This window comes from Oncorhynchus clarkii, chromosome 8, assembly GCF_045791955.1.
Source record: "Oncorhynchus clarkii lewisi isolate Uvic-CL-2024 chromosome 8, UVic_Ocla_1.0, whole genome shotgun sequence".
Classification (NCBI taxonomy): Eukaryota; Metazoa; Chordata; class Actinopteri; order Salmoniformes; family Salmonidae; genus Oncorhynchus; species Oncorhynchus clarkii.
In genome coordinates this window covers 17,922,214-17,935,620 of record NC_092154.1, presented here as the reverse complement: position 1 = coordinate 17,935,620, position 13,407 = coordinate 17,922,214, and the positions used below count along the sequence as shown (strand labels likewise).

The 13,407-nt window shown below is 41.8% G+C and overlaps 1 protein-coding gene across 4 annotated transcripts in view; it reads left to right on the top strand.

The window, feature by feature from the left end:
* Nucleotides 1-13,407, top strand: part of LOC139415045 (ubiquitin-conjugating enzyme E2 J1-like) — a 36,682-nt gene that overhangs the window by 17,469 nt on the left and 5,806 nt on the right. Inside the window, exons 2-7 of one of the 4 annotated variants that reach the window (XM_071162801.1) lie at nucleotides 3,599-3,664; nucleotides 5,329-5,402; nucleotides 6,653-6,784; nucleotides 7,431-7,515; nucleotides 10,564-10,669; nucleotides 12,855-12,981. In XM_071162801.1, the coding sequence (XP_071018902.1) occupies nucleotides 3,599-3,664; nucleotides 5,329-5,402; nucleotides 6,653-6,784; nucleotides 7,431-7,515; nucleotides 10,564-10,669; nucleotides 12,855-12,981 (590 nt within the window). Of the gene's footprint in view, nucleotides 1-3,564; nucleotides 3,665-5,171; nucleotides 5,403-6,652; nucleotides 6,785-7,430; nucleotides 7,516-10,563; nucleotides 10,670-12,854; nucleotides 12,982-13,407 lie in introns of those variants that run through there. The other 3 variants (XM_071162804.1, XM_071162803.1, XM_071162802.1) reach the window with 3 other exon arrangements.

Here is a 13,407-nt window from a genome sequence, read left to right as displayed (position 1 = left end):
ACATTATCTTCACACAAGATCAGAAGATCAAGAAAACTGATTTGACGTGTGTCAGATCGCATAGTAAATCTCAAATGATAGAAAAACATGGAATGCCTGGAGCTGTTTTGCATCACCCCTCCATAGAACACAAATATAATCAATATACCGTTTCCAAATAATGATGTGAGGCAAGAAAACATTTGAGAGGATTGAAAATAGACTGTTTCTCCATGTAACCCACATACAAATTAGCATAGTTAGGAGCCATGGGGGATCCCATAGCAGTAACAAAGAGGGTACAACCTATTGCACAATTCCACAGAAAATGATTAATATTTCCTTTGTAATGTGCTTGAAGTTGTGACTAGCTTGAGTGCTTACATACATTTCAGCTTTGTTGTATTGTGCCACTTCCCGTTGAAGCTTAGCATCTATTTGTAACAGATTTCCAAGCTGTATAAACAGAAATGCATCTGTCGGTGTCTGATAATATATCTGTCGCTAATAGTGAAATTATACAGTTTTACAGTATTACTTACCCGCCAGTGTTATGATTGGCTGTGATATTTGTATTTCTCCTTCCGGGGGAACATCTGTTGGAAAAATGATACTGGGAAAGCTGTTCTGACTTTGGCTGTGTTTATCAAGTGGATTTGCTAATTTCCTAGTTGCTACAATTCTACACTTTTCGCTCAATTTCAGTTTATGTGAGAAAACAGGCACTGAATAGTGTAAGGAATCTAACAATTTTTACAGAATGGCACAAATTCCCCGATATCAGGGTACTCATGTCAACATGTTTGCTTTCAGAGCATATTTGATCCCAAGTTATAAGGGGGAGCGATACCTCGGTGTCTCAGTACCATCTAAATCGCTGTGAAATATATTTTCAAATACACAAAATATCGTTTTTACAGCTATTTGAAGCTGGTGGACCAACACTACTGTTTGAAGCTGGTGGACCAACACTACTGTTTGAAGCTGGTGGACCAACACTACTGTTTGAAGCTGGTGGACCAACACTACTGTTTGAAGCTGGTGGACCAACACTACTGTTTGAAGCTGGTGGACCAACACTACTGTTTGAAGCTGGTGGACCAACACTACTGTTTGAAGCTGGTGGACCAACACTACTGTTTGAAGCTGGTGGACCAACACTACTATTTGAAGCTGGTGGACCAACACTACTATTTGAAGCTGGTGGACCAACACTACTGTTTGAAGCTGGTGGACCAACACTACTGTTTGAAGCTGGTGGACCAAAACCACTGTTTGAAGCTGGTGGACCAAAACCACTGTTTGAAGCTGGTGGACCAAAACCACTGTTTGAAGCTGGTGGACCAAAACCACTGTTTGAAGCTGGTGGACCAAAACCACTGTTTGAAGCTTAATTTGTTGTTATGGAAAATATATTTCCCAGCGATTTAGATGTTACAATGATTCCCTACACTATTCAGTGCTTGTTTTCTCACATAAACTGAAATGATCAGTTTAGTAACACTGTCATTCCACTATTAGCACCAGAAATATTTTAGAAATTTCCTGAAATTACGATGCACCTTTTAAAGCCACAGTAGAAACCATTCGCTTCACTAATTTAACAAGTCAGTATGTGAAAATAACTTTCTCAGACAGTATTTTTTGGGGGTAAATATTATTCCCCCATTTCTTTGGTCACACTGTTTGACCTGCATGTCATTCGCTCTTCGAAAGGTGCTTATTGATAATTATTAGCATGTCATAACTAGGGCTGTGGCGGTCACGAAACTTCGATTGTCAAGCAAATAACTGTTGATCTCACTGTAATTGACCGTTAAGTAACGAACACATTTAGCATCTCCTGGCTTCCACATATAGCATACAAGTCACTGATACCTTTGGAACGTCTACATTTTAAAAAGTCTAATAAATCCATGTAGTATAGCCTACACCTTCACAATAAATCCTTTTTTTTTTTAGACAGGTCTAAAGAAACATGATATGAAGAAAATGTTTTTATTTCAGAAAAACAGAATAGCATTGTCATTATGTTAGGACCTGATCTGGCTATGCCATATTGCTGTGGGCTACACTAGTTCATTTAGCAGACAAGATTTGCTTCGAATTCCATGGCATTATTTATATATTATTTCATAGTATGAATACAATTAAACAGAGCTGAATAAAATAGAAAAGATATTATCTCCAAATGATTTGAGGGAGTGTGGTTAAATAACTAGGTACTCCTATATGCTTAATTTAGAGTTATTCATGTATCTTTAGTTGTTCTACAAACATTGGGCTATATGTTTAGATTTTTAATACATTGTAAGGCTGCATGATGCGACTCTAATGATGGTTTGAAAAAAGTGTCTTGAAAGGCATGAGCTCTGCTTTGTTTTCTGCGCAGGCTGTACACACTTCATCACTCTCATTCACAATTTGACAAGCACTTGATAATGCCTCGAATTTCACAGTGGCATCCCCTTTGTGTGGCCGTAATGCACCCTAAAAAAATCCATGCCTTTTGTGGCCAGTGGCCATGGTGCCCTTGGCCCGGAGTGTTGCGTTGTGCCCTTCTCACTGAGTGCTGCGGGCTCTGAAGCACCTCTCACTCACATGGCTCTCCATCACGTGATCGGGTCTTTCTCACAGGCTACAAGTGAAGACCGACACACCGGGGACGCAACTGTGTCCTTATCCAATTCTGAGGTGCATATTTAAAATATTGGAAGAACTGTCCACATTTACTTTTCGTCAGCCAATAAGATGAGTAATTCTAACGAACAGCAAAAGCACTAGCCTATGTCAATCTACTATCCGCCATAGTACAAAAGTTTACCTATTATATTCTGTGCGAGAAACAAATATTCCAAACATAGTCTGGGACAGTTGTCGGATGCTATAGATCTCAAATGAATACAACCACTAGCATCAAAACCACTTTTTTACGCTATGTGGCTGACACAACAGATCATAACGTTTAGCTTAAAATGTTGATAAACTATTAGGCTATTTCTTCACATTATAAGCGCAGCAGTGCACACACAGCAGTAGGCTATAAGGGCCAATGTTCCATTAGCGGGATAACACCATTATCAAAAGTGACCGGAAATGCGATTATGCATGTGATGCTTTTATTATAAAGGTGCATTTTTATGGTAAATTTTCTTCCCCAAACTGGAAACTCGCACACTGCTAGGCTCTACACCTCTTGTAAAGTGGATCAATGTGCTTAATTTTAAGAAGTTATTTGGACACTTTCCTGTTTTGGAGGACGCATGGTTCTCGACCTTCGCCTCTCCCGAGTCTGTACGGGAATTGCAGCGATGGGACAAGACTAACAACCAATTGGATATCATAAAATTGGGGAGCTAAAAAGTACAAAAAACTACATTTAAAGAAAACATATAGGCCTATGGGCTATGCTACATGAGGTGTGATACTATTATTTGAAGAAGTTGCAAAAAAAGGCTTCGTTTCTTGCCTTATGCTGGGTGTCATTCACAAGTGATAGGCTAATATTGTCACCCATCAGACTATTCTTGATTTAATATTGTCTTTACATATACTAAATAATGTGTGAAATGTGTTTTGATTTAGAATGGACCATTATCATGCACCTGTCTCGATACAGGGGCAACGGAAAAAATACATAGCGCATGGAGGACGCTTTCCCGGGGTTCATTTTCATGCCAGCCAGGTAGGCTATACTCCTATTGTAAAGTTAAGCAATGTGCTTAATATTAGGAAAGTTGAGAAATAAATATTGTAAGCCTAGCCTATAGAAAGCTGATGGATCCTCCTCTTTTTAAAAGAGGCCATCATTGTTTTCTCGCGGAATTGTATAGCCTATAGAAATGTTGCACAACATGAGCTCTCATGGCCTCTTATGAAGTGTCTGATTAGATTTTCGAATAGATTTGCATTTATGTCAGAGTGATTTAAAGGGACCATGGAGTACCAGGCAGTTAATACGTTTGGTAGGCTACTAATGACCATCAGCAGCATCAGAGCTTGGAGAAGCCTAATTACACTGACTAAACGGCCATTTGGAATTCGACTGCCTTCATGACTCATAACCGCCAGTGTTTGGCGGTAATACAGTCACCGCAACAGCCCTAGTCATAACCTCATCTTTAGTTTATGCAAAAAAAAATTCCCCCAGAAAGATAAACTTGATCTTACCATCTGTGAGTAAACAGGGGGGTGGAGGGGGAAGAGTTTACTCAGCGCATTCTAGTTTCACACACCTTCTTCTCTTTTCAGTGTAGGATTACAGAATAGTACAGATAGTTAGATCTTTAGAGGGTCTGGCCCGAGGCGAGATTAGACCTGGAACACGTGCCCCGGGAGGCGTGTGGTGTCAGAGCCTCTCTGTTCCACTGCCTTCCTCCCCTGCCCTTCACCCTATAGTCATACAGGGGATGTGTCTGAAAACCTTACTAGCTGTCAAATCCTTGTTTCTCCTGTCCTTGTTTTTCTCAATTCCTCTCAAAGCAGGTTCAAGGGAGGAACCTTGGATCCTCTCCTTCAATGTGCTTTAAGAGAAATTTTGGAAACTAGAATGCAGGAAGCAAGGATTTGATTGCTGGTAATGTTTTCAAACATAGCCAGGCCAGCCAGGGTTTCTTTCCAACTGATGGTCCCCACTCCCACTCCTGAGCTCATTTCACAGGCTCACTTCTTCTAAAGGATTCCAAACCAATTCCGTTCATCTGAATACCCCTTAGTTCCACTTTCCTTTTCCAATTATTTTCCAATTTCGGTTCCATCTCGCCTGCTTTTCAACGGGTCGGTGGGTAAGCGTAACAACTCAATAACTGAACAAACATAGAGAACTCCATGACCTTGCGCGCTGACAATTTAAAATTTGTTTTCGATTTATCAGGGGCTGCTGCAGCACCCTCAGCACCCATACTTCCCGCAGCTATGAGGGCTGTGTACTTTAATTCAGGAGTCTAGCCTACTGTTGTGTCAATAGGGCTCTATAAAATCTATTATTTTTTGCCTGATTTCATTTAGTTTTTCCCAAAAATCATTTAATGCATTTTCTAGTAAGTTCAATACATTTTGTCGATTTCCTACTAAGTTCAACACATTTTTGAATATTGTTGAATTCTGTTTTAATGTCTGAATCCTGTGATTTTGTCCGCGTTTTCCACAACGCAGATTTTATAGGGCCCTATATTTGGCTGTGGATATGGGGATGTAGACCTACCGGTGGAGAGGATGCCTGGAACACCACATGCTAGTGGAAGTAAACTGCAAGCTTGGTGTCAGCTGGGATAAAGAATGAGTGGATGTCAGCTTTACCTGGCGCTAACTGTGATGTTTTGTTTGTTCTCTTCACCGGTTGGGTGCTAGCTGTGAAGAGGCTGATGAAGGAGGCAGCTGAACTGAGGCACCCCACAGAGCACTACCACGCCCAGCCACTGGAGGTCAGTCATACCTGGGGCCACCCAAACTCACTCAGGCTCATCATCAGATGACGCTTACCTGACACACTTGTCTAAATTGATGGTTCATGTGAAGGAAATGCTATAACTACCCCCAGTCACATCTAGCTAAGTGGATGGGTCACTATTGTCTAGACATGTACACGTTCATCAAATACAATAGATGGCCGAAATCACCCCCAGACATACCTGGCTAATTTGATGGGTCATGTAATAATTTGGCCGAAGTGGAGTCTTTTGTTTAGACATGTAGCTAGCTAGTAGGTAGCTAGCTAGCTAAACAATGAAACGGCATAATCCCAACTCATAAGACTAACCAATACAAACATTGTCATAGCTGTAGTATAAATTTGCAGGTAGCTAAAGCTAACAAACTAGGTTCAATGTTAGCTAGCTAACATTAGGCTATAACTAGCAATGCAAATGGTTTTTCTGATTCTAATAATATTACTACACAGATCATACACGTAACTTTAGCTAGCGAGCCAGCAAGTTAATGTTCCCTAACTAACAGAGAGATTGAACTTGCAATAAAAATGATTTTCTGACTAAATAAAAAACTTATATCAGAAAATGTAGCTAGACTCTTACCCGTATAACATGGATGAATTCTTCATGGCAGGCTGGAACCATTTAACCATTGTTTGTAGCTACATCTTGTTTGGCCAGCGTTGTGTCAAGTCACTCCGGTTCACATTGACCGTGGCATGTGCAGAAAGTAGCCCATCACTTTTTCCAACTGATCTGTCGATAGCGCCTGCTAAATTCAAGGCATCAATGTTGTTGAGAGAAGTAGCAAAACTTTTGTTGTTCTTGATGGCTAACGTTATATCTTTCAAAAAACGAAGCGTTAGAAAGGACTGTCAACACATACTGAAAAGCTCACATTACAAACTGAAGCATTCTACATGGCAGACCAATCCAAACTCATCTCCCAGCATGTCCAGCCCTTCCATTATCTCAGCCAATCATGGTTGGTGGGAAGGTTCCTGACTTTTTCCGTGGCTAAACCAATTAGGCTTAATTTAACAATTTTATTTGTATTTATGGATGGAATACAAGTTTGTTATTAAGGCACATGAAAGTTCACATGTTCCAGAAGGCATTTTAGTTAAAAAAATAAATGTTTACGTTCAAATGCCTCTCCTGTGTAGTAGTGATGTGCAACATATGCCTAGTTTCCTGAAACGAGTCACATATGTGTTTGTGACTGGCCTGTTGTGTACCTGCAGGATAATCTGTTTGAGTGGCACTTCTCTGTCCGCGGGCCCCCGGACTCAGATTTTGACGGTGGGGTTTACCACGGCAGGATCGTGCTGCCCCCGGAGTATCCCATGAAGCCCCCCAGCATCATCCTACTCACAGTAAGACCCCCAGCACACACACATATACACACACACTTATGAAGATATTCCCCTCTTTTGATCAATCACAGCCAATTATGTGTAAATTGAAGTAACAAAAAGCAACCAATCAAATTATCAAAGGCTGGATGATAGACAGCTATAGATGTCTTTTCTAAACCCGGAGCCATATCATATGACACACCGAGACACTATTGTCAGAACAAAGCCATGCCTGTCACTGCACTGTCACAGAAAACTTGAATGGTTCTGTGGGAAAGAAGCCGTAATGTGTTTTTTTCATGCACCAATCATAACCTGAAGAATCAATGACAGGCTGATAAAAGCCAGTGGATCAGACAGGTTGTGACAGTCTTTTTTTATGTCCAGAGTCTCTTTTTTTCTCTCTCTCTTAGCTCAGGCTGGCAGGTTTTACTTGGTCTTTGAAGGCTCACTCTCTTTCTTTCTCTTAATATCCCTCCCTTCAACCACCCCCCAGCCTCCACCTCACCTCAGCCTGTCTCACTGTCTCCCTGTTGCTTGTTCAACCTGGTTGTCATAGACCGTGATATGGTAATAGAGATCCTATCATCGAAATCCTATAAATCACTTATCTTTATTATACATGTATTCTATATGTAATTCTATGGATATGCTTCTCTGTCAGCCCAATGGAAGATTCGAGGTGGGAAAGAAGATCTGTCTGAGCATCTCTGGCCATCACCCGGAGACATGGCAGCCATCTTGGAGCAGTAGGTATCCCTTTGTAACTGGTGTCACTGTGCTTGCTTAACAGTACAGATACCTTCTTCATGAGCCCGCACTGGTACTCGATCTCAGATCCTCTGCCTCGCTAACACGTGACCACCACCGCTATTGAAAAGATGGCAGCCTGGCAGATAGTTTGGCTTACTTTAACCAAGAAACAAGTTAGAAAAGGCTAATTATCTTGATACATTTTCTGTGTAAGCAAAATCAAGTAAATGGCTTGTCTCCTCCAGCCTGGAGAGACACACACACACCCAGCTCACCACACAGTCCTTGTTCCCTCTTCCAGTCCTACTCATCCAGCTGCTGCACTAAACTTAGCCTAGCATCTCCACTCACTCGTTCTCTGCCTGCCAGGGACCAACACGAACAAACGACGGATTAAGACTTTTAATTTGAATTTAAATGAAGGCAGATATGCAAATGTTTTTTTGCTCAGGCATTTTTGTTCTATCATTGAGCTTTTTCCCCGCAATTTAAAGAGTGGAAACTGGAAGGGGCTGAAAAGAAGACTTCATTTCAGAACAAAGTAAATAAGAAGAAAGTGTGTCACTGGAAATGCATATTTGGCACGCACATCTTATTCGATCACAAAGCCCTGTATTGGCAGCAGGCAGCACACTATTTCCTACATTAAGTCTGATATTTCCATTATTTTCTGGCATGATTTCATTTACCACCGTTAAGCCATCCTATTTCTGAGTATTCCTCTCACGTTATTCTCTGTACCAAAAGCATGGAAATGTAATCAGATTGAATGGGAGAATCCCGCACTGCTTTTCTTTATATCACTTTCGGGGTATTTTAATGAGCATACAAAAGCTCATCTAAAATAACTCCTGCTTTTGTCCTCTGGGGTCACATGGCAAGCCATGCTCAAGGTCCTAAACGATATCATAACCTCCATCGATAAGAGACAATATTATGCAGCTGTATTCATAGACCTGGCCAAGGCTTTCGACTCTGTCAATCACCACATTCTTATTGGCAGACTCAACAGCTTTGGTTTCTCAAATAACTGCCTCGCCTGGTTCACCAACTACTTCTCAGATAGAGTTCAGTGTGTCAAATCGGAGGGCCTGTTGTCCGGACCTCTGGCAGTCTCTATGGGGGTGCCACAGGGTTAAATTCTCGGGCTGACTCTCTTCTTTGTAGACATCAATGATGTCGCTCTTCCGCTGGGGATTCTCTGATCCACCTCTACGCAGACGATACCATTCTGTATACTTCTGGCCCTTCTTTGGACACTGTGTTAACTAACCTGCAGACGAGCTTCAACACCATACAACTCTCCTTCCGTGGCCTCCAACTGCTCTTAAATTCAAGTAAAACTAAATGCATGTTCTTCAACCGATCGCTACCAGCACCTGCCCGCCCGTCCAGCATCACTACTCTGAACGGTTCTGACTTAGAATATGTGGGCATCTACAAATCTCACATTAAGCTTCTCCAATCCAAAATGAAATCTAGAATCAGCTTCCTATTTCGCAACAAAGCGTCCTTCACTCATGCTGCCAAACATACCCTCGTAAAACTGACCATCCTACCGATCCTTGACTTCGGCGAATGTAATTTACAAAATAGCCTCCAACACTCTACTCAGCAAATTGGATGCAGTCTATCACAGTCACCAAAGCCTCATATATTACCCACCACTGCGACCTGTATGCTCTTGTTGGCTGGCCCTCGCTTCAAATTCGTTGCCAAACCCACTGGCTCCAGGTCATCTATAAGTCTTTGCTAGGTAAAGCCCCGCCTTATCGCAGCTCACTGGTCACCATAGTAGCACCCACCCATAGCACACGCTCCAGCAGGTATATCTCACTGGTCACCCCCGAAGCCAATTCCTCCTTTGGCTGCCCTTCCTTCCAGTTTTCTGCTGCCAATGACTGGAACGAATTGCAAAACTCCCTGAAGCTGGAGACTCATATCTCCCTCGCTAACTTTAAGCACCAGCTGTCAGAGCAGCTTACTGTGCCTGTACATAGCCCATCTGTACATAACCAATCCATCTACCTCATCCCCATACTGTATTTTTTATTTTTTTGCTCCTTTGCACCCCAGTATCTCTACTTGCACATTCATCTTCTGCACATCTATCACTCCAGTGTTTAATTGCTAAATTGTAATTATTTCGCCACTATGGCCTATTTATTGCCTTACCTCATTTGCACACACTTTATATAGACTTTTTTTCTATTGTGTTATTGACTGTACGTTTGTTTATGTATAACTCTGTGTTGTTGTTTGTGTCGCGCTGCTTTGCTTTAGCTTGGCCAGGTTGCAGTTGTAAATGAGAACTTGTTCTCAACTAGCCTACCTGGTTAAATAAAGGTGAATTATTTTTATTTATTTTTTAAAGCCAATGAGTCCATGGCCCAGAGATTGAACATCCACCACTGGATTTTTGGTGTCTCAGCTCTCCACTACAGGCTCACTCCGGGGGGGGCAGTACCATGTGCCCACAGTTGTAATAATTTCTGGAGAGAGAATTCAGACAACCAAATCATTATCTGTTGAAACAGGCTTTCACTGTGTAGCAGGCCTCCTTAACCTCTCTCTTTTCTTTTCCCTGTAGCTGTTTTCTCACCAGCTGTCCATTCTTTGCCTCCAGTCAGCCTGCTACTTGATTTCATAGGTGTTTATAATGTACATTCTAGCCTTTTTACAAATGTCTTTATTCAAATCATCCATTGGTTTTGAGTTGTTAGAACTCCCTGAAGCAACCATGGACATGACAGAAGCTATCCCAATATTTTGCGAAAAGTGTCCCATCATGTCAGCTGGAGAATGCTATTTGAGGAGTTGCTGTGGCGAATGTCCTCAGACATGCTTTCTAAATCCAGGCTTACGCAGTATAAAACAAAGCATTACTCCCACAACGCATTACATAACATGGGTGGCGAACTTGACAGAATGTGCCGTGGTATTTCATGTGATTTAGCGACTCCCTTTATCCACTGCTGTTACGAGTCGACAGACAGTTTTTGGGGGGTTTTGTCTTTCATAATTTTTCTGTTTCTCCCTTTCAGTCAGAACGGCACTAATAGCTATAATCGGATTCATGCCAACCAAAGGGGAGGGTGCAATCGGATCCCTTGATTATAATCCAGAGGAGAGGAGAGGCCTGGCCAAAAAGTAAGATTACACAGATTAAACCCTCCACTCTTTCCACTTTACTCTCTTTCCAATGCAAAGATTAAGCCATGCAAGTCTAAGTACACACGGCTGGTAGGTACAGTGAAACTGCGAATGGCTCATTAAATCAGTTGAGTGTCTGCACTGAGGGAGGGATGGATGAATGGTGGTGATAACAATGACTGGGAGAGGCACAACACAACAGTCTGGGGTGAAATGTCTGTTTGCTGTTTGTTTCAATGTGTAATCCTTAAACGGTTCTTTACATGTATGGTGGATAATTGTATCAAGCACTAGCTTTACATACAATTAGATGGACTGTATTTATCACATGTGCCGAATACAACAGGTAGACCTTATCATTAAATGCTTACTTACAAGCCCTTAACCAACAATACAGTTAAGAAAAATAGTTAACAAAATATTTACTAAATAAACAAAAGTAAAAACATTTAAATAAAAGTAATACAATAAAATAACAATAATGAGGCCATATACAGGGGCTACCGAGTCAATGTGTGGGGATACAGGTTAGTCAAAGTAATTTGTACATGTAGGGGTAAAGTGAGAACATATAGTGATAGACAGGTGTTTATTTAACGAAGTTGAGAATAAAGTCATGCTTATGCAAGCATGTCATGTAATTAACACCTGGGCCACAGTGGATGTGCCCTCTACAAATAGCTATGGCCATTGCCAGGGAAACAAAGGCATGTCTGGGCATGTTTCTCATTCTTCTTCTCTTATTGTTATGGGTCTCTCCCTCTGAAGAAACATGCAAAAGCTCTGTTGGAGAAGGTTAAAAAATGTGTGGGGGGTCCAAGAGCTGTGTCCCAAATGGCAACCTATTGCCTTTATAGTGTGTTCCTTTTGACCAGGGCACTGGTTCGAAAATATACAATAAAGGGAATAGGATACCATTTATGACGCATCCCAGATGACTGTCTGTTCTATTAACACATACAGACAGGGGTCTTTAGCGACTGGCTGTTTCATTAACACATGAAGATGAGATGTGACACGGGAACATATCCTTGTCTATAAATACATACAGTGCACTGCCTGCCTGTTTATCTTCCTGATGAAAGAAAGGCCCATGTTTCACAAAGGGCTGTCGTGGCTGCGGTTGAGACAGCAACTTTGCTTTGATTCAAAAATTCCTTCTTGGTTGTCTCCGTACCCTATGGTAATTGTGAGAGCTGTCAGTCAACATCAGGGCCAGGGGCCCCTAGCAGGAAGCAGATAAACAGCAGCACAAAAGAAGAATTCAGAGTTGGCTCTGTTTCCTGACAGAAAAGTAAACTGCTGGAGAAGTTTTCCTGGCTGGCAGGCTGCTGTAATGACAAGTGTTAATAATGCAGAAGTTAGAGGAGGACATTTTTCAGATGGTTGTCTTTTCTGCCTATAAAAATAATGATATTGGTTGAGTGGGAAAGCACATTGGAAGAATAGAAACTCTTGGGAGGTGATGCTTGACTTCATTGATGGAATTGTATTTTATATTTATATTGGTGTAGCTGTCAATATTCACAGTTGAATGTTGTCTTCACATAATGAGTTTCAATCCATCCGTCAAATTGCCTTCAACTCACCCACACGAGTCATATTTGACAAACCAAATCTCTAAGAAGTTTGTACGTTTCTCTACGTTTTTTTGTGTGTTGTGATGGGAGCTCCTGTCTGACTCAAAGTAAACAGCCTTGTGATCAGAGAGCAGCCAACATACCTCAACAGGGTTTCTGTCAGAGGATATAGGCCCAGGTTGGCTCAGTAAGCCTAGGGCTGTGTCCCAAATTATACCCTATGCTCTATAAAGTGCACTACAGGTCAAAAGTAGTGCACTATGTAGGAAATAGTGTGCCATTTGCGACGGACACCCAGACTCTGGAAACTCCTCAGGTCTCCTACCTGGATCAACTTTAATACAGCTGTATAGGACTAGGAAACGGCTTTGACTTTTATCACTTAATGCCTCGTAAACGTACACTAATCCAGGCCCTCTTTTCCTTAGGGGGCTGCTAGGGGTGAATGATTTCCGCTCATTTGTATACTGGTTTTATTGAGTCATCTAATCTATTCTTTACCCTTCTTGTCAGATGAATCCATTGGGCTCCTGGAAAAGTCAATGGAAACCCTTTCTGCCCCTAAGTTCCCTAACGCTCCCTCCCTGCCGACCCACTGACAGATCCCAGGACTTCTGCTGTGAGACCTGTGGCTGCTCCTTGCGCTCTGCCCTCCTAGGTCCCTCCCCCACTAACCCCAGTCCAGATGACCAAGAGGACCAAGAGCTCGCCCAGCAGATCAACTTCAAGGTGTGCTTGTCGCTGCCAGCCACAGTCCTACCCCATCCACGTATTATTGTTTATTTACATTCTATTCCAGTGACTTCAGAAGTGTTACCAGTTGTCAGAATTGGATGAATTGTGTTTCCATGTCTTTACCCATTCGTGCTTCAAGCAGTCACAGACAGAAAAGACAATGGGCTTTTCACCCGAGGAATAATGTCTCTGGCCTGTGGCCAGAGCTAGAGTACATACTGTATTCTCCGACATTGCTCATCCAAATATTTACATATTCTTAATTCCATTCCTTCACTTTAGATGTGTGTATTGTTGTGAAATCGTTAAATATTACTTGTTAGATATTACTGCACTGTTGGAGCTAGAAACGCACACGTTACGGTTGTAGTGAAATGCTTATGTGACCATTACAATTTGATTTGAAAACATTGTGGGTGA